Source organism: Teleopsis dalmanni, chromosome X (assembly GCF_002237135.1).
Source record: "Teleopsis dalmanni isolate 2A chromosome X, ASM223713v2, whole genome shotgun sequence".
Lineage (NCBI taxonomy): Eukaryota > Metazoa > Arthropoda > Insecta > Diptera > Diopsidae > Teleopsis > Teleopsis dalmanni.
In genome coordinates, this window is record NC_051848.1 from 80,274,342 (window position 1) to 80,302,063 (window position 27,722).

Here is a 27,722-nt window from a genome sequence, read left to right on the forward strand (position 1 = left end):
ATAAAAATAAAATAAAAGTAAAATAAAAAAATAATAATATAAATAAAAATAAAGTTAAATAAAATAAAATAAAAATATAATAAAATAATAATAAAGATAAAATATAAATAAAGTCAAAATAAAATAAAAATAAAATCAAAATAAAATAAAGATGAAACAAAAACAAAATAAAAATAAAATGAAATAAAAATAGTTGCACAAAATAACAATAACTTTAAAACGGTTTAATAGAAACTTGAATATTTTTTAAGTGTGCTAAATCTCCTAGGGTTCTTCTTAATTCCAAACCCAATGGGCATTTCATAAATAAGGTACAAAAATTATAAAATATCAAAAACAATAACAAATGTTTCACCTCTTATCACCAATTTGATGAAAATTATAAACGTGTGAACGGTTTTACGTCAACGATAAAAATAAACTGTATGAATGAATAAAATCCACCACAACTTTTAACGATTATATATGGGTTTTGAGAAAATCAAGACTTTTTTATAAGTGAAGAAGTATAGGAAATACTTAGAGGTGAGCATAAAATATGCGAGGGCGAAATTAAAGAGAATCTGAATACACACAAAGGAGCAGCTTATATGGATCATAAAGTATTTAACTAAATGAAGGCAGGTTGTACAAATATATGAAAAGAGAGAGTTTCATAGCAATGTGAGATACTGCAATTTAAACAAAATTTTTACTGAATATACTAATAGGGTGAAGTGACAGGATAAACAATAGGCGATATAATAGCATTATTTAACTCTTTAGTCATTTGAAACATACAAAAAACTGGTAATAATTCACGATTTGACACCAAAAGTTATTCTAATTTGAAAATGCAAAAACTAAAACATTATAGGACAGAACTGTAAGTAGAGATTTAATAATAGGTGTAAATAAACCAATAATTTAACGGTAAATAGAACCATACTCAACCAAAGTAATTAAACACACACAAGTGAGTTAAGTTGCTAACGCACCAATAATAAAATCAACAACTGGGTTGGTCTCGGAAAGTTCTATAATGAACCTGTCACGATACAATATAAATCATACCTGGCTCTCATTCAAACTGCTGTAAGAAATATGTGCCTAAGTAATGAAATCACAGTAATCGAAACAGAGATGGCACCAGTTCACCGATTACATTCCCTTAGAGAACAATTTCTTGGTAAATTGTGCAAAGAAAGTATTATCTTCAGTTTTATTTATATTACAGTAAGAATTTCATATTTTATATGCTTCTCTCACTGCTTAAAAGCAAAGCATATTAACTTTACTAATATAGAACTTTACTGGCTTATCTTAAAATATCCAAAAATGGGCCAGATACAATCAAGAAAATAATAGATATCTATGATATAACTCTTTCACTTATTATAAAAAATTGAAAAGAACATTCCTAAACCTAAGGCAGTATTTTTCAACTTTTTTGTGGTTTGTTCTATTCAAGGCTTTAAAAAAGTAATACGAGCAATAAACAATTTTTCGCTAATAACTTATTTTTTGATTACACAATTTTTGGAAAAAGAACTTGGCGAATACCCAAATAAGTCAATATAAAGCTCTGACACAAGAATATAATACTAAACTAGACTGTTACGCTCAATCTCTGGCAAAACACAAGAGCTCCAAATAAGTTATGCTCATCATAAAGATATCGGTTGACATATCTTCAACTCAAAGAATAATTACTTCCATGACTACTTAGGTACCTATGCAATTGTAAACATATATAGCAAAATAGTACTTTTTTGCTAAATTTCAGATTAGGTGCATTTTAGGTGTACACACCGCATAATCAGGAAGGGAAATGCGAGGAAGTTACAAACCACTAAAAAAAATGTTTTCGGAAACATACCGATTATTATCTGTAGGCTGTAAATGGAAAACGTTTCCATTTAGATATATCCGGTACATGTCGGCAAAATTATAAATAAATTATTTAAAAATTAACAATAAAGCGTATTAAGATCACATAATCGTATTGACAAAAAGCTACAACTGTGTCGTGTGATATAATAAATACTTTATACATAATGTCATATATATAGTATAAGATATAATACAAATTTATACATAATATTACAATAATATTATATTATTATTCCCGATATTATATATTACATATCATATAATAATACTACTTATATAAACAAGAATTATAAACAAGAATTTATAAATATTTATAAATATAAATTAATATGTTATACATTTGTATCATATATAAACTATAAATATAATTTTACGAAAAAATACTTATTACATGAAAAAACATAATTTTAAATGTTATATTAATATAAATTAATAATATAGATTAGTGGGTAGTTTAATATAAATAATAATAAAAATAATAACAAGATAAATTAATAACCAGGCTGTATGTAAGTATATTACTGTTCCAGAGAGAATTTAATTTTATTTCAACAGATTCACATCTGCAATATTTATATTTTACATATTTGAACATATTTGATTTTAACATATGCAATAATTATAGAAATATATCTCGAAATTCATTTATATTGTAAAATTCTAATGTACATACATTAATAATTTCATAAGAATGTGTACCATAATTGCAATAAAATGAAAGTGAGTAGTAAAATAGACTAACTCATTAGATATTTCTACTTTAAGTAGTTTCCATTTTTTACTTTATATAATTTTTTTTGATAGTTTTGTTATCAATTTTTCTTTATTTTAAAATTAGTTTATTAGCGTAATGTGTTAATTGTTGTAATAGTGTGCATATTTGAAAAAACATTTTACTAATTTTTGCTTTAATTTCATTATAAAACTTATATCTTATTTGATATATATATAAAATATATATCCAAACTGCAAACGTCATCTATAAACAATTCCATGTGTTACTTCTGCGAATACATCTTCCACTCTCAATAGCCATGCCAGGCAAAAAGAATACCATTGTCTACGCATGCTGTCCGGAGCCCTACGTGGATGTAACGTTCACCATACAAATCCGTCGGCGTACGCTGTATTATTTTTTTAATTTAATTGTGCCATGTGTGCTGATATCATCGATGGCTTTACTAGGATTTACACTACCTCCCGACTCGGGTGAAAAACTAACATTAGGTACGTATTAATCAAATTTTTTTAAATACAACACAAAAAATTATCTCTCAATATATACATATATATAAATTAAAACTATTTATCATATTAACGAATAATATCTATTATTATTATATTTAACATATATGTTTCTTACAAAATAACAAACAAAAATTTATATATATGACTGGAAGTTCCGCATAATGTTTACAGGTTTCATACTAAAGATAATGGTAAAATTAAAAAAAAAAACAAAAAAAAAACATGTACTTATGTGAACTCAACATTTTATTTGAAAATAAAAAAGGTAAATTCAAATCCCCAAAAAAGATGTTTAGGGCTTAAATATATATCAGTACTACCGGGGTTTATAACTTATATATTTAAGTAATTTTTCTTCGATTTGGAAAAAAACCAACAACTTTACTAGCGCAGCTCAATGCAGCGGTAGCGAAATGAGGAAATGCTGGATTAAATATTTTCTTAAAAAAATTTCAAATGAAATAAATTGATGTGTGACAAAATTGTTTTTAAAATCAATTATATAACTTTAAAGGTCTTGTTTGCATGTAATTAATCGAAGAAAATACTATATATCAAAAAGTAAAAATAAGTAAAAAATCGTATTTGTTAAGTTAATTTAAAAAGTTGCATTAGAAGACAAATATTTTAAAATAAATTTAAATAATTAGACTTAATATATTCAATTTATTAAAGTGTTCCTCACCCGACATTGTACTTATGCACTAAATTCACTTTTGGGATATTATTAATATCATTATTAAAATTGTCATAGAAAATAGTCAATACAAATAATCCCAAAAATTTTGCCTCTTAAAGGCAAAATTCTAACCTATTCTAGGTGCAAATAGTTGCAAATTGCAGTGAATGAAATATTATTTTTTATTAATTAAATTTTTTGGCAAACCATTCCATGTCATATACATATTCAATGTCATCATTAGTTACGTTCAAGAATTTTTTTGGATTTAATTATTTATACCGAATTTATAGACTACAAATACTAGTGAAACAACTTGAACGCTACTAAATTTAAAGATCAGAATCACGTTTTAAATATATCACAATCGGTGTTGCAGTTTCTTGCTGAACTATCGTCCGTATGTCACCCTATCCTTTTACTAAAAGCGAAGTCACCAAGCAAAAAACAGTAATAATACCATGGATTATTCACCTCTTCAGCGCTTGAGATTTGTTCAGTAGATTTATACTAAGACCAAGTACGTATTTTCCACATTATGCAAATCCCTATGATAGTCTTAAATCCGTATTTTAGTTATAACGTCACTAAGCTTAGAATTTTTTTAAGCCTATCTAGCAATTAATTCCTGATTTAAGCCCAATATCAAACGACTGTACTAAAATTTTTGGTATTAATAGATAAAAATTTCATAGACAACCAACAAAATTTTATAAAAAATTTGTTCATATAGTTTTACGCTCAAGAAAATTGGTTAAACAATTTTAATTTCTTATAAAAGCGATATTACCTTCTGCTTCAGCTTTCTAAGGGCTATATGAAGCCCTTAGAAAACAAGTGCAAACTAAGATGTAGGCGTGCACAAATATTAGGTGTTCTCAGCAACGATCTTTGTGGCTTTTAACAAAAAGTGTTAAACAAATTATGAAGCTGTCACTTATTGTGCAGATACTAACGATTAGCAAGAAGTTGTATCTTAGTAACTGTAACTTATTTCAAAAGGCTTATTAAACTTCCCAGAAAACAAAATATTTAAAATAATAAATCTGTCAGCAAAGAATTCTTTGCGAGTGGCATTTTCTTCTTGTTTTAAGTTTTAAGCATTTTCTACTCAATTGGGTACAATTGCATAAAAGCTCTACCATAATCGAAGTTTTCCACTTCATTGGAAACTAGTACCTATTTCATTGCTATTTAACTCTAATTTAAAGTCTGGAAAACTTCTTATTTTTTATTTTAATGCGACTAACATAGTAACTCTTAGTATACTAAATACTGTATCAACAATAGTAAAGAATCGACCCAGTGAAAAAATGTATCAAGGACAGAGCCCTAAAACTATTCACAAAAGTTGATACGTTGCCCAACCCCGCCCTAACAAACCTTAAGTCCACATCAGGACGCACAGGAAGATATGCTGATCTACGGTCTGTCATCAGTTAGAAGATAAATAAATGATATTGATTCTAGTATAGTTGAAGTTTAGTGTGTGGTAGGGATAAGCCCCCCAACGACAAAAGAGTAAAAGTGCGAAATAGCATTAACTCAAGTCACAACAACAACAACAATAGTAAAAACATTTAATAAGAAGAGTCCTACGAATACACAATTGAGCCAGACATTGTATGTGTGGAATCTATCGTATATTCGCTATTTCACCTAACCTAACCAAGCTTTGATATTTAATAATACTTTTCATTAAGATCTAATCTAGTCACGAGTTCAATATGTTGTGTTTATCCAAATAAGTTTAGCCCATATCATTAGAACGTAACTTCGTGTTCCTCTCATTTAGTGCACATATCAATATTAGGTGAGTAAGATTGTATTTATTTTGCTTATAGTTTTATAAAGCAACATACCTTTTATACGTTATATAAAAAGCTTCTAACTACTGAAATAGTTAACCTTCTGTTAATTTCATAATTCTAAAATTGCTCTAATCCTCAGGCAACAACCAAACTTGAAGATATTACACCATTAAATAGAAAAATATATTTTAAATGGTAATTAACAATATCGTCATAAATTTAGCCGTACTTTAGCAAAGCACTTACATAATATTTAATTAATTATAATTTAATATTATAATTAATTATTCTTAATTAATTGATATAATAATATTAATTTATAATTAAAAAAATCTATTATGGTAAAAAAGTTAGCTCTGTTTTTCCATAGTCGATCCACATCTGTTCTGTCGGTGGCATTGGTTTAGATCTAATATGTGCATATATGTAGGATAGTTTTTTAACCAAGCACCCTTTGTGTATTCCAACTTCTTGGGACTAACTCATTGTCGTAACCCTGTATTTAAATTTTACTATACATATAAAATATTGGCAAAAATAAATAAATTTGTAAAATATTTTAAAAAAATAGTAGATTATTTTATTTAAAATATATTTTCGATTTTATGACATTTAATGATATAGCAGAAATATTATACTTACCTGTTCATTTAGTATATTCCCTAGAAATCACAAGCTGTTCCAAAAATTTTAAGCATTGTCAAATTTTTGACATTGATTGATGATGTATGATTTAGAACTCTCACTTAAGTACATACAGTTCTTGTAATTTAACAAAAACATTTTTTTCGTTGATCTTTGCTTAATAGAGCCTCCTGTGTGCTAAAAAGAATATTTAAGTAATAAAATCTATATCTAAACAATGCAGTGGTCTTAGCTATACAGTGATGTTACTCGCGTCGATGTCTACTCAAGCATTTAGATAAATATCTGTTGGAAGATGTATATCAGTCGGTATATAGTGTAGTGTACAGTGATAATATATAGAACCTTTATTGTTCGAAATTGATTTTGTAATAGATTTTCAAGCCTAAAACAACATTTGTTATCATCCGGAACTATGTTATTAACATATAATAGATTTTGTAAAAGTATTACAATTTTCATCTAATATGAATAGCAAAAAAACCATACGTTAAGCACATATTCTCATAAATTGACATATGTCTTACCGTATAATGTCTTTAGTTCACAGCTTGTAACTTTCATACAAAGTACTATCTTTTCGAAGGATAGTTAACTGGATAAACATTTTTCTCTGTTGGTAGCCATTTAAGAATTCGTTCATTGTGGTGTAAATCCAATATTTTGAAGTGATAAAATGAACTAATTTCTCTTGCTGTATTTCTAAGAAATGCAATAACGTAAATTTAATCTTCTTAGGGATTTTGCTGCTCTCTAGAATTAAGCATTCTCTATGCATCAAGTTAATAAAATTATTTTAACTTTAATTTTAATTTTGTAAATCCCAAATTTAGCAATTTCGAAGAAAGTCTTTGGTTTTCATTCTCTTGCAGGTATTGTTAGTAAATGAGAATAGCGCTGAAATAATAAGCAGTTCACACTTCTACTGGTATAACTTTCCAACTCCAGTAAAATACCATACATTTTCTTAAGCTTCCTATTTTTACAATGGCTAAGCCACATGTAAATCTCAGTGTGTTTTACTAATAAATACTTTATCTGTCCTTGAAACTCAAAACCAAAATCAAGCACTTTTTGATGAAACTGTTTGTTCTTATAACTTCTTCTTAGCCTGCTTTTAATCCGAACCAACATTATTTCGAAGTATGCATTTAAAGCAGCGAATAATGCAATACCACGAGCTTCCAACAAAAGTCAATATTAGTATCTGCAGTATCACAGGAATAATTTTTTGCTAAATACACTGCAGAAAAACTGCAATAATTGAAAAATGAAATTTCCTAATTGCAACTTTATAAATGAACAGGAAACTTTTTAATTTAACTTAACGGATACGTTTTTTCGATAAATATATTAATGTCTCTTAAATGAAACTAAAAGTAGCAAATTAAACAATTAAAAAAAAATGCAAACTACAAACAAGTTAGTTCTTATAACAAAACTTATAAATATTAACTTAAATATAAAATAAATCTTTTATAAATTCTTTAAGCAATTTTAAAAATTAAATTTAACAAAAAAACTCTACTTAAATCTACCTCGTCCCGCTTCTTTGATGCTTAATGAAAACAATAAGAAATTTTGCAAATTTTTATTAACCACTCAATTTAATTTCGTGTTAATTTTCTTTTGAAGCAATATTTCTTGTGTTTAATTTCTTGCTTTTGTTTTCGTTTATAAATTTTTTATTATCTCTTATTCCAGGCGTAACAATTCTTCTATCATTAACAGTATTTCTAAATCTAGTTGCTGAATCCATGCCGACAACGTCGGATGCTGTTCCTCTTATAGGTACACATTAGAAATAAAAACTTAGAAATTTTAGTGAATACACAAAACAAAAACTTTTAATTGAGATACAAATTTTACTAACAAAAAAAAAAAAATTTAGCGTGTTTGCAAACAGATTTTATTTTCTAATTTTTTTCATTATAATTTTTTATTTTTTGTAGACCAAACTGAATGCTTTGATATCGCAAAAAAGAAATTTATTAAAATTATTTTATTTCCTATAAAAACACATCACAAAATACCAATTATTTAGACAAGAAAAAATCAAAAAAATTGAACTTACTAAAATTACTTTATCTTTTTAACAAAATTTAGAACTAATCCAAAGTGGCAAATTAAACCGATAAACTATCTTTTAGAACAACAAAAAGTAAAATCACATTTACGTATTGTGTAAAATTGTTTGCTCTACATTGGTTAAATGACACCACAAATCGTGTATTACACAATTTGATTTGTCAAGTTAATGAGGGATATACAGTGCATATTATACATACATTATTAGGTCTCAGATGTCATGTTAATATAAGTATCTGAACACTATTAACGAAACCTGCGCTCGACTTGTGTGACAATAAGAAGGCAGATACGTCAAACTTCGAAGTATAATCTATTAAAAATGGTCAATTGATATTACTATAACATACTTTACAAATATGTTTGGTCTATGTTTGGTCTATGTTTGGTCTATCTAGATTCAATAAGTTATCACAGCTTTTAAGCATTTAAGGTATCTAATGACACTAATGTGATACAACAGCTAATAACAAGACTTGTATGAACTGAAGTTAAAATGGAATTTATAGGAAAAGTTATGTCAAAATAGCAACTAATAATTTTAATAGTGCCGTTTAAGGCATATATATATTATAACAGCATGATGTGATCCTCAGATACCTTAACAAATGCACTTCTGTTTATTTGACTTTTATTGTTAGAAAGTGCGACGTTGTGAGTACAAGAAGTAAAACGTAAATAAAAAAAACAGTTTTTCAATTTGTCAAGTATTTACTAAAAGCTCCCGTAATTTAACCAATTGCTCTAGAAAAAAAAATTTACATATACATTAAAATGAAAATAAAATTGAAAAATTATGAAAAAAATTCCAATTGTGATATACTAATAAATTTAGAATATACAATGAGCACAATGTATACAGCATTTGAATCACACTAACAAATTCAATTCATATAATATACAAAAGCTTTTAGTTCACTTCAACCATTCAAGCATTCAATGCTCAAACTAGCTCACATATATTTAATAACATAAAGGAACTCAAAAATACTAGCTAACTGAACTGAAACCGACCAAATTAAGTATTAAAGACGACCGCAAGAACAATTTCACAAGAGAATTGTGAAAGCATGGATAAATCCTAACATATAATACTTAAAATGTTGAGGAAGTCATAATGTCAGTGCTGGCAAACAGCACCAAAACGTGTAAATTCTGTAAAATGATTGTGAAAATGTGGAATATTAAAGAAATCCTTTACCTCCGACAATAAAAATATCACACTGTTTACAGAATATTCAAAATAATTGAATTTATATCACCAAGGCAACCCCCTCACTGCGCTCACACAAGCATGCAATGTTGCACTAAACTTATATACAAGTAATACAAAAATCAACATCAAAATGTTATTTAACTAGTCTAGGAACGAGAAAAAAAAATAAAAAATATAAAAATTATAAAAAAAATAAAAAAAATAAAATAAATAAAATAAATAAAAAAAATAAAGAAAATAAATATAATAAAAAAATAAAAAAAATAAGATAAATAAAACCAAAACAAAAAAATAATAATAAAAATAATAAAAAATAAAAAAATAAAAGAAAAAAAAATATATATAAAAAAAATTAAAAAAAATGGAAAATTATGGAAATTATCGGAAACTGAATAGCAAATAGAAGTACTTGAACTGCTACGCATAACTACTTCTCAAAAAAATCTTTCCAGAAGCATTTTTAATTGTTAGTTTCGATGAAAAAAAGCTTCGAATAGCGGCTTTTATAAAACAAATGAATTAAATACCAGACAACTACCACATTTTGTAAGCTATGAATGCGGATCTATTTACTAACTTCAAATATTTATGTATGTATATGATTTAAATATTAGAGTCTCTACATTACATAACCTTAATAATTATTTAACATTAGTTAAAGAGAAAATTGTAGATTAAGCCACAGGAAAACAAAAGTACATTTACAATTTTGTATTAAACTTAAACATGTACCACGAATACATCAACTCATCGTATAGTTTTTAAAAAGTAGATGAGAATTATAAATAGAATACACATTATCATTCTTTTAGAAGCGGTACTTATCATAACCGATGTGACTAAATTTTTTTAAATAGCTACTTTAATCAAATAAAGAAACCATATCTCGAGCAGAAGTTTTTACATTTAATTTCATATAAGCTACGGTTTAGAGAATTTTAATTTTAGACTAATTTTTTGATGGTCATGTATTGTGCTCTGTATATGACAGAGACCTAAAGTTTTTGTATTTTCAACAAATGTAATTAAACGTTTTACAAATAATTTAAAAAATTAAAATTGCTAATTCAAAGTACTAATATTAAACGTTGACTTGAAAAAAATTTCTCAATATGTACCTAAAATTTTCATAATTTATCGATTTAACATTTAATTTTATATGAAAAATAATTTGGTGAATGGCTTTATATTGTATACTATTTTTTAAAATTAATTTATCGCACTCCTTATATAAAACTAATAAATAAAAGTTTCGTTTCCTGTTTCAGTATTATCAATAAATTGAATTATTTTATTCATTCAAAAGTCGAAACTTTTTCAGAAGAAATTATTTTTTTTTAAAAAAAATTTTTAACAAATTAACCTCAATTCAAGCGAGTGATGTATTTTTAAAAATTCTTCGAAAAATAATGTCATCTCTAGAATATAGACTTTTAAATTAAACCTAGTAATTAAACTAAATGAAAAATAAAAAATGTATCATTTTGTGACATATATTGAAAGTGCATTCTATAGAAATGTCCTACATATGCGCTTGAAATAAGGTAAGCGAATAATTAATTATTTTTTTAAAATACTTTTAAAACTAGGTCCATACTTAAAATTCAGAACTACTGATAAAATTAATTAATAAATCCGTGATAGAAATAAATAATACCATAAATGTTTTTTGATATATTGTGATATCAAAAACTTATTCAATGGATATTTTATGCAATTATCTTTCATATGATACTTAAATTTTTGTTAATAAATGCAAGTCAATAACAAAATAAAAAGCTTTTTCATGCCTAATTAAATAATGAGTTTTTTTTGCGTTATTAAAATTAAATTAATTATAAACAAATCATATTACTGAAACTATATGTGAAATGTTCAATAAATTTTGTTTAATATACAAAAAACTTTAAGTTGTTATCATTTAAAGAGCTTGAGATGTGATCATTTAAAAATTGGTCTAAAATGTAAATTGTCAACATATCTAGAAAATAGAAATTATTTTGCCCGATATACTGGACTTCAGTCAAATCAGATGTTAAAGAATATATATATATACATATATACATAGTTTATGTATATATACTAAAACTTCAATACCCCACACAAAGATTATTTTTGTATATATAATTTACTTATTGTATCACTTATAATGGTGATCCTAAGGACCCACATAACCTTTTATGTTATAGCATAAGGGAAGAACAGAAAACTGATCTATAGCCAGATAATTAGATCAGCATTACTTTATGGATGTGTCGCGTATAGCAAAGCTGCCAACTCTACTATACAAAAGGTACAAGTTGATCAAAGTCAGGCTCTCCGAAGACTCTTCAAAGTGCCTTGGTACATCCGCACAAACGACATGCTAAGAAACCTTAGAATAGAGTCAGACAGAGCCCTGAAGTTTTATGCGAAAACTGACAGGCTATCCTACTTAGCACTATCTAATCTTAGAGTAATCACTCTCCGCATGGTGAGGTACGCAGATCTTAGATCAATGACTGAATAATCATGAAGCTTATAAGGTATACATAAATTAGTCAATGAGATGGGTGGGACCCTATAGTACCCTCAGCTATCAAGGAGTAAAAGTGCCCAGTTGTGCTGACCCCAAAAAAGGATCAACATACATACATACATATATATTACTTATGGATTGGATACCGATAAATAAACTTGGGCGTACTTCACTGTAATCTCACATTGTATTTAATTGTTTCATATGTATGAAATCAATTAAAATTAATTTTTTTTTAAAATAAAAGTTTTTTGAAATTTTTTTTTAAAATAAAAGTTTTTTGATATTAAAAATAATTCGAATTGATATATGAACTTAATATTTTCACATATTATTTTTTGTCAAATTCACATTAGCAGTCCTAGAAAAAATATATATCTCAGACTTTAGTTATATACTGGCTTATATTACTTAAAAGCTTTAAAACTTAATAAATATCATAAATGCATTGCTTGTTGATATATTATTCTGCGATTAAAAAAAAAGTAACTTGACGCATAACTAATGTAGAGCAAATAAAATATATATAGAGTATAAATCATGAAATAATTTTAAACAAATTCAGAGAAAAAAATTAAAACAAGGAGAACAACCCATCTGGAAATTTTTTCATAATATAGCAAAAAAAAAACGTGATAAAATTTTCGATCTTTATCACCCACAGTGATCAGATGCGTTTTAAGATATCATTACTTGATGACATCGTTCACGGAACGGGTTCGTACAGGAATACCGACTAAGCCATTGTGTAATGTAATCTCATTGCGCATTCTGATTCGATCTGGTCAGTTATACAGTTGCTCTGAATAAATTTCCAGTAGGGAAAATTTATAAAACACAAATATTTTTAATACAATGAATTATCAAATAATATAATTAAATATTTTTTCTTTAGATGCCACTTAGCGGAAATTTTTAATTAAAATTATTTGTTGTCATAATTATTAAGAATCAATTAATTTAATTTTTAGCTATTCAAATGCAAATAGATCAGATTTTTAATGTAATCCAAAATGAAAAAGAAATTTTTACTTATATCAGAAAATTTAGATCTGCAAAGTCGTACATGACATTAGCACAGCCAATTGCATCCTTCATTGTCCTCGCATACTTGCCATATAACATTTCGTCCATTTCTGTGACATTTGTATATATGTACATGTGCGCATGTATGTGTTTATACCGATATATATATGTATATACATATTTATATATATTATGTAAATAATACAAAATATGTAAATTACAATTAAAATCATATTTCATCAACATTTCACATCAAAGTCTAAAGTCCAAAGCCCAAAAGTCCCGTGCGCTGTGCACTGTGCATAAGTTCATTACCAGCAGGCGTAGCTTGTATCTTAAATTTCAACTCGATATCTTCTCCTTAAAAACGAAAATCTGACATAATTGGTATTTAACAAATACATTAACACAATTTTACACATACAATGCGAGTTAGCAATCACGCACATTCAATCACACGCCGATTTGCATATGCATACACAAAGCAAACACACACACACACACGCACACACACTAATAGACACAAAAGTGCAATTATGATATGTCCTTGCTTGTATGCAAAATGCTAAAATTTCAATTTCTTTGTATGCTCGCTCGCTGCCATTATCAAGCAAATACACAGTCACGCACACATACACAGTGAAACCAACAACCAAATACTAACATTCTGTCGTTGCCTTAGCCTTTGCCATTGCCAACGCGTCATTGCCACAACCACTGAATTCATTTAACTTAAGCACACATGTAAACTCACTCACCCACTCGCTCATTCAGCTCATTCAGCACAGTGACACAGAATTCCACACTCAACTCAACTTTACTACTCGCTACTTGTTACTCGTAAATACTTTCACATTTGTACATGGATTTTCTTTTTAGTTGTAATTAATTTTTAAATGGTTTCATTTGTTTGCTGAATTGAAAACGGTTATGCCAGATAAAATTTTAGCTGATTTTGGTTTTACAATAAAATATTAAGGAAAACAAAAACAATTTAAATACAAATGAATTTCTTTTAATAATGTGTGTCAATCATACATATTTTTCTTGAGTGTATAAAGATTTTTGCATTTTCATGATATTTATTTATTTTTCATTTTGAATTAAAAAAAAAATTTCATTATTTTTATGTATTTTCATTTCTATTTTTAAAGCTAGAAAATTAGTAATAAAAAACATTAGTTTATTTGTATGAAAATCTCAAGAAATGTACAATGAACGAATAACCCATTTTGAACAAACAAAATTTGAGTGAGAGTTAGTCACCTCAAAAGTTTTAGGGATTTTCCAAAATTTGCAGTTTAATTATAATATATATTATACTATTCATAGACTAATTACTTGCTTAGATGGCCATTACAGATGCGAGTTGTCTGTCCTTGAACAAATTCAGTAGCTGCCGCCAGCCAACCCGATCAATAACTTGATGTCTCCCGTTCATAGTACCGAGACTTTCATATTGTTGGTCACCTAGTGCTAATACAGAAAATTCTGACGGCCTTTTCCACGTTTTCCACCAGCCTGTACACGGCAAAAGTAAAGTTGCTGAATTTTTATGCGCTTAACTATGTCAATGTCACTATACAGCTTCAAACTTATAGTTGTCATCAGTGATGTGTATTGCAAGACGTTCAGGAAATTTACTTATTGACAGAAAGTAGTTAGTATTTTCTACATTTACCCTAAAGTCCATACACTTCTCTTATTGGGAGAGGAAATTGTACACAGAATTGAAACCATTAAGTAAAAAGAATTATAGAATTGATAGACTTACTAAACTGTCTATCTATAAACTAATTTGTCATTATTTTCTGGTGCAAGTTATAGCTCTTCCTTACTCTTCCTTATATATTCTTTTACGTTTATATCGGTTATACGGTTTTTTTTTTAAGCAATTACTATAGAATACATCATTGTATTCTTTACTTATGTGTAGTTTTTCCTCCTTCTTCGTCATTTTTTACTCATTTCTTAACGATCTCTATTTTTTTCTTTTTTTTTTCTCTTCTGTTCCTTTTTTAGATGTGTGGGGGTCACACCTATGACATTAAACATTTACTTTCTTGTCTCTTTTCTTTCTGTCTCATAGTTTTCCCCACTTTATCTCCTATGTCTTTTGTATCGCACAAAAATCTTAATTATATTAATAGTCATTACCATTATTATCATATTTAAGTGTACAACTAATATTGAGTTTTTGTCTGTATCAAAATTAACCTCCACTCATACCTATTTTTTGGAACCATCACCGACTTCTAATATCATTCATATTTGATGAATCATTGTCGATGCAATCTATACATCTTATTGATGTATTATTCTCTTATTCTCTGTAACTCTTAAAATTACTAGTTGTCAGCAATCTGTTTCGTAATACCTGACAAATACAATAGTACAATATTCGCTTTCTTATACAAGTCTCATCCGCTGAAACTACTATTCTTCTAAGCATTTTGCTTTTAAATTCATTAAATACATTAGAACTCTGGTAATTAGAATTTAATAAAGCTTCAGTTTTTTTAAAAGAATTTTACCTTTTCAGCATTCTTTCAAAATATCTTTTCAAAATACTGCTTCTCAGTACTTAACATATAGTGAGATTATAGACTTATACATTTATTTGTTAGTAGTTGAAGATACCAAATAAAACTGCAATAAAATCTATTGCATTATATTTACTATTCTCTATATTATCTTCCAGAAAATATCATTTAAATAAAGCTTCAAATTGAATCATAATGATTTATAAATATAAACATTAGTTATTAACTGGATCAACTGATCCGAACTTATAGAGCTATATCCCTTATTTTCGCCCTTCTTCATTTTGGTCTCATTAACTCTACTATAGTTACTCTTATTAAATAGCAAATCTAAAATGAATTCAATTCGGTACATTGCAAGTCCCGAAAATGCGTAGTTCTCCTTTTCTAAACTTTTTATCATCCTGTTTATTTCATTCATAACATTATCAATTCACACTTGCAGAGTTAAAGTGGTCGTTATCACTTTCATCACAAGCTTCTGTTAGAAAATATGATATGTACATATTTCAAATATACTTTAGCATAAAAGAAATAGGTATAGGAATATATAGTAACTAACACCTATTTTGAATATAATCACACATTATAATTCCCCCACCTATAACTCAAATAACTATAAAATACTATAAAAAAATGGAGGTAATATATAAAATTATTGCGTTGTAGAAACAAAATAAAAATAATCTTTGGTCATCACAGGTCCTCATTCTGTACCGGCAGCTTCCATTGCTTTTTATAGCATAGTGATAAATTATCCACGTACAAAGCAGTTTCAAAATTAAATACATATCGATCTGATTTAGTTTTTTTTTAATGTATAGTTTCTGTATTCAATATTCCACAAAATCATACCTGGGTTTATTTGTATTTCGTATAAAAAATGATAACATTCTTGAATAGATATTATTTTCAATAGAATTAATAAAATCATAAAGCATTAGCAAAATATTTTATTAGTTTTCTAGCTTTAACTTAGCTTTTACAGCGGAAATTTAGTTTATAACTTTGTTTTTATTTATAATCAAATATTATTAAAGAGCATTAATTATGAGTTTTACTAATATCATTTTATTATTTTAATTAAAATACTTCACATTATGCGCTAATATTTCTTAGTTAAATTCAAATTCGTAAATTAATATTTTTATTTGTAGTCAAAGCAAAAAAAAAAAAAACAATTTAAATTAAATGCATTCAAACTTCAAACAAATTCAACTTAAAAAAAATATATAAAATAATATTATAATTTAGGCAACAAACAAACTAAACAGGAAAATATATTTTTTCTTTAAAAATGTAATTAAAATCCATCCAAAAGCCTTAATTTCGCTACCAGTCACGGTTGATTGATTGATTTTAAATGAAATAAACAAAAATTTGCTGTTATAGAAAAATACACAAAACAAATGAAAAATATTTTTTTAATGCAAAAGTTCAACAAAAAATTCCAAAGGCACTCGTTCCTTACATATCTTTTTAACAAATATTTGCAGATATTCAAAAAACTATCAAATTATTTACTTAAAATCATGGCATTTTCATTTCTAGTACTAACACAATAAATAAATTCCCTCATTATTATATTAAATAAATTCAAACAGAAAACTTAATTATTTTGAAAATATTTAGATACAAAAAACGTGAACTGCAGTGCATACAAAATAAAATCTAAGAAATTTTAAAAATTTTCAGGAATTTTACAACCTCAAAAAATTAATTTTTAATTTAGAAATCATTTGTAAAATAATCTCTTTTATCATTAAAACGTTAATAAAAGAATTACATAGTTATTACATAGTGTGTGCGACTGCATCTCGAACAGAGCAAATCACATATTTTATAAGTCAAACATTCAGACAATCTACTAAGAAGCCTTACTCACTACCTTCCCAGCTATTATTTTTCACTCATGTCAACCTACTTAACCACAATTTCAGAGGGTATCGCGTCGAAATTGTCATTTGATACTTGGTATTTTGGAGGAAAAAATATATACAAAATCAAACACAACCAAAAAGTGTCAAATCTTAAAAGCAATGTCAATTCAATCATGAAAACACTCGTTATTCCTCAGAACAAAAGTGAAATATGTAAATAATATATAACAAAAACCACAATAAAAAAAATTAAATTTATAGTAAAAAAAATTTTTGTTTTAAGGGATCTTAATCAACGTCACTTGAGCCTGTCATTATATTTTCACTTATATATTTATCAATATATTTAATAATATATGTTTTTTATATAACATCTGAATTGTGAAAACAAAACGTTTTTTGCATTAAAATATATATGAAAAAAAAAACTGTCATTTATACTGTAAGCTGCTCCCTTCGGTAGGTATTGTCATACACTGCTATATATAATATTGTATAAAAATGAAATTCCAAATAAACAAACCAGATTCATGCGTACAACAAATAAAATATAAGTATATATATATTTATGTATTTTTTTTAAATTTTATATATATTCAAATAAAATATATCATACATCATTTTTCATTCATTATTACCTTTCGCTTTAATTCATAAGTAGCAATGTGATGCAATTATATTAATAAAATATAAATCAAAAATACTTATATACATATATTAAATATTAAAACAAAATAATTAGTAATGATAAATAAACTGAAAATTAAACTTACGCAAAAAAGAATATTATTTGAACGTTTATGTACCATTATCTTCCATACAGCCCATCGCCATTACTATAGTCCAGTGGACACATATGCCTAAAAAAGTAGGCACATATGCCTAAACTGCAATAATTACAGTTTCCTTTACTATAACATTTCAATGTAATTTATTTATATCAATATTTAGTTAGTAATAGTGAGTAGTAGAGAGAACGTTAAACCAGTCAGAGGCATTTAAAAAGGCAACGATCTGGCTAATGCTAATGCCAGAGATATCGCCGAGTGAATTGAAGAAGGGGCCCCTAGAAACTTAAACCTAGTTCTGGTCAGACCTGGATGAAGACATATCAAGTGTTCTGGTGTCCTTTCTTCGAGAACTGGTAGACACACACTGCAAGAGGTACCACAGGGTAGGCCGAGTCTAGCTTCATGCCGTCCTATGACCCGTGTCCTGTATAGTCAGATATTATCCTAGATACCTTTGATTTGTTTCTGTGTGTTAGGTCAAAGGTTCTATATTTGGAATAGATTGGCCAAGTAGCCCTTAACCTGTCTGCTGAGACGGCAAGGGTCCACTCACTATTTGCTTGTCGCAAAAAAATTGTCACAGACCAACCGTATCCAACCGTAGCTGACAGTGGCAGAGATAAAATGATTCCAATAAAAAACTAATTAAGTTTGTAAATTGCATAGATGTTTTTAATATTAGGAATTCTCCTAATGAAGGCAAAATTGAAGTTGCCGAAATACTCGTATGTATAGAAATATATTTAAAATAGCGATCGAAATAAAAGTTAAAATTCTTGAAAAACAAAACTGATTTTAAAAAATAATTCCGTTATTTACATTTTTATATAAAGGTTTGACATTACTGTGCTAAGTAATTTCTCTTTTATTAATAACACATTCTATTCGATAATTACAAATCTTTGATATATAGATTAATGAAAAAATGAATACCAAAACAAGACCATTTGTACCAAGACAAATCTGCTTAAAACTCCTTCTTTGGCAATCCGAAAAACTATCAGAAACTTATATCGAAAACTTTAGAAAATTCTTAAAAGAATTAAATCATTTAAGTTTTTGCATATCGAATCATAAACAAACATTATACAGAGAGATGGGTACCTTATAATAGTAGCCCCAATATTATACAATAGGCTTATTGTCGATTTATGTGGAGTCACTTACACAAATTCACATCTAAAGCTAACTTAAGTAATTGAACTTGGTGGTTCCATTGATAGAACTATACAGTGTCATTTTGGAAACTTACCATATACTCCGGAGGTAATGCAATGGTTTAAAAAACAAAAAAAAAAATCCGGCGTAAAAGATATTCCCTTTTTAATATTTATTGAAATATGGAAAATGAAAGCAACGCGTTTTAGGCTCCTAAAGTATTTTCAAATATACTTTTTCTAAGTATCTTAAATCGCCAATTTACACTGTGATTCATGGAAATGAATTCGAGTATTCTTATTCATGTCAGCGAAATTGTTTTTAATTTTGACTTCAATACTAAAGATTGTACATATAACATTTGTATTTACATCAATATTTGCTTACAATTCAGGATTTGTTGTAGAATTATTAAACTTTTGCTTTAAAATTTCGCTACTTTTTCTGAAAATATAACATATAGCTTGATCTTTTCAAAACTTGACAAGCACAGTGACCTAACAATATCACTAATCAAGAGAGACATTGAACTCGTTAGGTTTGTAGCTGTAGAAAAAGCGTAGAAAGTGATTGATAAATTCGATTTTATTTTCGGCATGGTTACTAACAGTCCACTTATTAAAATACACCGCCTTCGAAACATCAATAGAATAGCCCAGTATCCAGTCAATAATTAAAGACAGCACTCAAATTAGTGATCTATTAATATGCTTAACTTAATTAATGGCCTCTTTAATGACATAGAATTCCAGCGATTTCAAGATCAGCACGACTAGTCTTTAGATCGTAAATAAAAAAGAACTTATCTCCTCAAATACTCGCTTTTCGGGATTTACATTGAGTAATATACATCCATTTACATCCATTTTAGAGATTCTTCTTCTCTTTTTATCTATTCACTAGTTCTAGGACAAAAATAAATAGTACTTTTAATACATTGTGGTACTAAAAGTTTAGTAGAGAATCACGACATTTTGATACAATCCTATTTTTAACCGTTCTTGATTCATGCCACCTGACAATAGTGGACTGACAAAAGGCAGTGATAACTGCCTTTGAAGTTTGTGATATTCGATAGTTGGATTGCATTTAATTCTATTAGATTGGTTGCATGTGTCTAGCGGGTGTTTTTTGCCAAAGTTCAGTAAATTTTTTATATACATACACATGTACACATATAAATATGTATATGTAGTCAGTATTATTACGATGTTTATATAAATACCTTGAAAAACTTACTATTCTACCATTTGCTTTTCCATAGTTGACAAATTTCTCCAGCATTCCTTAAGTTTTTTCTCAAAATATATAATTGATATTTCTTCTATAAAATAAGAACTAAAATATATTTAAATCAAATATATTATATTATCTGCAGCTTACTTTCCAAAAGAAAAAATCTATCTCTTTCCAATTCCTAAATTTGCCATTGCATTCAGTACCTCTTCAAGTTTTTTAGCTTATATAAAATCAATCTTGTATAAGTCACACCCCATTTTTATTGTCATATAAAAGTATGTGAGGTAAGTTGATTTCTACACCTCATACTATATTTTTATTTCCGTAACACCAGAAATAATTAAACTTTAAGGTTAAAGTCAATATTCTGATTAATTGCAATTTATATAATATTAATATTGTGTACTTATACTAAAACTAAAATAATAAGGTAATAAGTCAGGTTATAAATAATCCAAAAAAATTAAAGGAAATTTTTTAAAATAATAGAAAAAAAATTTTCAAATATTTATAGAAAATTAAATTTTAATGATACTTAATATTTTTTAATAATGATTAATATTAATGTTAATGTTTTCTTGCCGAGAGTGACACGTCTTTATGACGAAAAGAAACTATTTAAAAGTTAGACGAATTCGAATAGGAAAGAAAAGACAAGAACAAAAATTTTAGTTCTTTACTCGAAACAACGTTGACCATAAGCCATATTTCAATAAATTAGCTAAAATTTTTGTTATTATCTTTTCTTTGCTATTCAAATCCGTTTAATGATTAATATTTTTAATTAATGTCACTTTTAAATGTTTTAAATGTTGTTAATTGTCTATTCCGAATTGACAGATCGCAATATAAGAAAATAAATTAAAAACAAAAAAAATTAATGTTTAATAAATAAATTATTTAATTCATTATTAATTAATTAATAATAATTAATCAATAATATTAGTTGTGTAAAATTATATTAATAAAATAAAAAATTAATAATGATAAATTTAATATTTTTAATAATAAGAACTTTATTTTCTATAATAAATAGAATAATAATAATAAAGTTTTAAATATAATTGCTTCATTTTGCTACTAAAACATGACGAAATATCAAACATCAATTTTTTGTTAACGTTTTTGTAAAATTTTTTTAATTTTTTAGAAAGTATAAAACGGTGTAGAAGAATATAAAAAAACAACTGTTTCATACAACGTTTAGCTTATATTAAATGAAAATATATTTTACACTTTGTACATAAATGCAATACACTTCAATCACATTGAATATATTTATTATTAATAAACTTTAAAAATTACTTATGAGCTTTGACTCAAGATCATTCAAACATTTATGCATAAGTAAGTACCAACTAACTAAAACAAAAATTTACAAAAACTAGCTAACTAACTAGAATTGAAGTTATTCTCTTGAAACTTCCAGTACTTTTATAAACCAAAGATTTTAAATAAATAAGAAAGAAAATTAATCGCATGCAAAACGCTCACGAAACGCTCAACTCACAAAAAATATATAAGCAAAATATTTTATTCAAGTTTAAAATTAAAAGTTCTCTACAAATATCACATTCAAAAACAATTTTTTTAACATATTAAAATAAGTTTTTGCTAAAACTACGTATATAATGTATATATGTTTTTATTCATATATATATATATACAAGGAAATTAAATAATACGTACAAATTGCACCTACCATTTCGCAAACAAACACTCATACGCTATTAAAATATTAAAGAAACAAAATATATTTAAACATAAAATAACTAAAAAATCCTTAAAACGTCCTTTTTTAAATTTATAAATAAATAATGCAAAAACAAATAATAAGAAGTTTCTAAAACAAATCTAAAACGCAACTACTAAATACCACTATTTGCTTATTGTAGTGTAAATACTATAAACGCTTAAACCTAAAAATTTTCCTAAATCTAGAACTAATGCCTTCACCCCATAAAACAAATGATTAAGAAAAAAAATTAAAAATAAATAACATAATATTGAATTTTGCTTTCAAAAATCATCATCAAGATGGTAGAGTTGCAACTCCACATAATATGCCATAAGCAATATTATGTCACATGAACTTCTTTATTTCCAAAAAGTAAAAAACAAAACACGGAAAAATAAAAATTAAATATTATTGTAAATGGTACGTTCAATTTTCCAACAAATTTTTGATATTTAAACTCCAAACTTCCAATTTTAAAAAAAAGATTTTTATCCCAAAAATTTCGAAGCCATAAACTTTACCCTTAAAGAGAAATTAAACAAATAAGTATCCTTTAATTATACCTGAAACCATCCTGGAGCCAATTACCAATGGCAAAGCTTTAAGCCTTACAGAAACACCATCAATGACACCGCCATTTTGTCATTCCACGTACATGTAAATTGAAATTTTTTTTACTAACATTACTACTACTACTACTACTACTACTACCAGTAAATCTGTTGCGAAAATAATGCAACTCTGCTACCAAAGGCGATTTATGTTCGCCATTTCTCTCGCAAATACTGAAAAACCGAATATCCTGAATACAATTTTTTTTCAAATAACGAAAACCAAGCATATGTGGTCACTATTGGTCGTGTGAAACGCTTTGAATGTATGTGTAATGAAGTCCTTGCAAGAGTGTATTCGTATGCGTATTATTTCGAATTTGTTTTATGTGTACGTTTAGTTGTTTGCACGCCACAATGCCAATGGTATGCCAATGGCTCAATATTAGAGCTACCGCATGCAACTTAACATATTTAAGTGAATTCCAATCACTGCTTATCTGCCCTAAATCTACTCGAAATCAGGTTGATCAGGTCGACAAAAAAATATTTGGAGTGCTATGTTAGGTACAATATTTCCATATAGTAATGCAGAGTTTGGCACCAGGGAGAATATATAAATGCACCAGTATAAATAGTGAAGTACATGAACATATATGATTTTCAATTAAATGCTCTAATCGCATGGAAGTATTAAACTACAAACAGCATATCTACCAAACAAATCATCTTCAGAAGCTGTGAGAAAGCAAAGTTCAATCATCTCGTTGCTCCCTCTGCTTTGACACACACCTGCCATCTACAATATTATCTAGGATCTCAGCAAATTGGAATTGAAATTCTTGTTCGTTAGTTTTAAATATTTTAGAAATAAATAAATTTGTTTAGTCCTTATTTGATGTTCGATATTGATAATATCGAATTATTTCTGGTGGCATTATTGACTTTATATAAAACTTGATTTTATCCAGAAGTCAGCAGCACTGTTTATGACCAGATAACCATAACATTACGTAGATTAACTGAAACTGAAGCAATCAAGATAGCAGTATTTGAAAGGAAAATACTCAGAAAAATTGTTGGCACCGAAAAATAAAACGGGATGTATCGCATAAGATACAACCACGAGCTAGAACAGCTAGCTAAAAATGACACAATCAACAAATTGGACATGTGATAAGAATGCGGGATATGAGAGCACCGCTTAAGATTTATGAGAACGTGCAGTGTGCAGCAGGACTTAGAAGAAATGAATATAAGAAATTGAAAAAGAAAAGCAAAAAGACAGAGCAGAATGAAAGACTGTTGTTACACAGGTTAAGGTCCTACAAGAACTGTATAGTAACGGATGACGATGATGATGAACCATATCAACAACATAAGTATTTTGTGTAATAACATATATATGATATCATCCGGTTATCATCTCTTCTTAAAACTTTTTACGTATTTCTGTCAAAATGTTTAAGCCATTTCGTAGCTATGCAATGAGAGAAGATGGTATGTTTCCATAATCAGAGTGACATATACAAGAAGAGTTTTAATACTCAAACTCTACATATATTCATAAAATATCTATTCTAAATCCATTCTGGGTATTGGGAATGTATTGGACAATTGGCTTTAAATTATATTATTATTAAATTAAATTATTGGCCAATTCTTTTCTTGAATAGCATTACTCGCGTTTGTTTTGAAAAAAGAAGGTGTTGGCGAAAATTTAAGGATTATCATTACCAACAACAAGTAAATAAATACGATTATTTATAATATTTTTTCCCCAGCTAAAGGTGTAAGTGTATGTACCAACATAACAAAAAAAAAATTTTGAAAAAGGTCTATTACTTAAGGAGTAGTTAACAAAATCCGGGTACTTTTTGAGCAGAAGGTATAGAATTCACGACAACACTAGTCTTCTGTATGTAATTTCTATATGTAATTGCAGAAATGTTTAATTTCTTAATGGATCACATTTAGCAAATAAATGACGACATCTAAAAAACGCCAACACAATTTGCGGTCACAAATTTCAGACTAAAAATTTTATGAAAACTGAATTAGTAAGCCCATAGACTAAACTATAGACTATCATAAGTAATTCTTTTCGATTTTTCGTCTTTTTAACTGTGGATAAAAAATCATTTTACTATGTATTTTTATTGAGCCACATTACAACATTATAAACTTTAGATAATTTATCGTGAAGATATGTAAGTGCAACCTTCCAATTCACTTACTTAACTAAATACATATTAAAATACATATGTTAATAAATAAAAGGTCTTTGGAATCCGAATACTTTTATCAATAAAAACTTAACCGACATTAAATGGAAACAGGAATATATAATATTTCTACAAATCAAAGCGTAATAACCGATGAGTATAAAAACTTTAAACTTGACTTATTGTATAATCTTCACACCACAAATTTGGAATTCGTTCCATTTCTTTCGGAAAGGATCCTAATTGTGGATCCACAATTAAAAATTGGAGTGAAAAATGCGAATAAAAACACGCTATTAAGGGAGACACACCTATAGAAACTTGAAAAAGGCAACAGTAAGAAATGTTTAGATAATCTAACTATGGAGGAGATAACACCGAAAAAATATACAGATGACCATTAATTCCCTGTCAATCTTATCTACTTTAGATATTAAGAAAAGAGTCCTAATAACACACCGGCAAATAAGTACGTAAAATAAGAGCTTTTGGCAAAATTCGACTTTATTCTTAAACGCAGTTTCTTTCAAAAGTAATGCAATCATTCCAACACTTCTCTAGCAAATAGATTTCTTTCTTGTAGAATAATTTATCTTTGGATTTAAAATATAGCTCCATTTCGGTGATGATTAGTTCTTTGAAGCCAAATCTTATTCCTTAAATCGTTTTTTGAACTGTACAAATAACTGGTAATCACTGGGGTCTTAATGCGGCGAATACAATGGGACAGAAGCCCCAATGATTTGTGAGACGGTGCATTGTGTTATATTTCATCACTATTAGTAGCCTGGTTTAAAACTCACCGATTGTTGTCCACGTCACAAAAACAGCTGTAAATAGTTTAAATACCTTGAATGATATTGCCAGATATTATTTGAAAGTTGTTTTTAAAACTTTTTTAAAATTATATAGCTTTATCGTTAGAAACGCTACTAGAGTGTCATCCTACGAATGCATCAACCGATCTGTTTTAAGAATAATCAGTATTGAAAAATTTAAACGGATTTTTTATGTGTGGATGAGCTTGTCATCCTATGAACATATCTTTACTTCTTAACGATATAGTAATCAGAACTGAAGACAGGATGATTTTAAATACAGCATTATTTAACTATAATCAAAACCACGCATTGCTAAGTGTAAATTAGGCAAAAATATTTTATTTTACAAAAATCTCGTGGTTGTAGGCATAAGTTGGATATACATACTTACATCTACAACCAGTTAGTAACCTAGTTAACTTGAAGATAGATCAATTGATCTTCAACAACAACACAAATATATAATCAAAAAATCTTAATTCTTTTATGGAAAACTATATACATCAATAAGTTTTAATGTAACCACAAAAGACATACGAAAATTGAAACTAAATAAGAAGCAAATCGTTCAAAACTTTCAACTTTGCTATATCAAAGCCTCTACGTACGGGCCATATTTCTGAAACTCTTTAAAAAAAGTGCTTTGTGTAAATCACACGGATGAGTAATGGTCGCGAAAATAGCAAAACTTTCGCAATTTAACTTTGCCACCATCACCGAGGAAAATTCAGAATAAATCAGTTTGCGTTGGTGAACTGCAAGCATGCATGCTTGCGTGTTATCCGTATCTGTCAATACACATTAGTGCACATAGATGCAGTGGAGTTCATGCATGCGCAGGCATGTGCATGCCGTTAGTATGTCAGCTAATATGCATGTGTGTTGTGTATGTGAGTCGGTAGTCACTAGTCGGTAGTGAGCAAAAGTAAAAAGTGCTGTAATGCAGCAATATGAACAACTAACAAATGGAATGGAATGTTACGTCGCCAACATCAACTTTAACAACGACGGTGTCTGCGAATGTTTGCGTAGCACCATAAAAAGTTTATTACAAAAAATAAGAAGGATATGAAATGAAAAGAGATATAAACTAAAATTAATAAAAAAAGCGAAAAAATAATCGTAAAAAAGAGTTGAAGTGAAAGACATTGTGGCTTAAAATCGCTAGAAAATTGGCAACAGCAAGTATAGCTGCGGGCGTATACGGAGCGACCCAATAAGCTGTGTAAATATCTGCAGTGCAGCTAGCGAATAAGCACAAGTAATACATTTTGCATTGCGAATATCGAAACCAGAGTCCTTCCGCTTGTCAACTTCATGAAGCTAACTTACTACTGTACCAACTGTACTGAACGCGTACGAATGTTTGCAGTTTAATATCTGGTACAAAAGTTCTAAACCAAAAGCACGCACAAGATATGTAAAATGAATTTATAAGAACAAAATCTATGAGCAAATATATAAAATGATACCATCAACGTTGCGGTGATAATAAGCCGAAAGGTTGAATGTTTTTCTGTTTTTAAGTTACAAATATAAATTGCAGAAAAATAGATTTCTATAACATGCACGGAAATATAATAAATTTAAAAATAATGCTTCGACAAAAATTTTAAAGTATCTGGGATGTTAGTTTAAAAAGACAAATGTGCTTCACCAGTATTTTGTGCAAT

General features: G+C 27.5%; 1 protein-coding gene across 1 annotated transcript in view; it reads left to right on the forward strand.

Annotated features, from left to right (window-relative positions):
• The first annotated feature begins 2,875 nt into the window (after positions 1-2,875).
• LOC119689380 (acetylcholine receptor subunit alpha-type acr-16) overlaps positions 2,876-27,722 on the forward strand; it is a 63,324-nt gene continuing 38,477 nt past the window's right edge. The window contains exon 1 of the mRNA XM_038104204.1: positions 2,876-3,099. Coding sequence (XP_037960132.1) covers positions 2,907-3,099 — 193 coding nt within the window. The 5' untranslated portion in view covers positions 2,876-2,906. The remainder of the gene's footprint in view (positions 3,100-27,722) is intronic.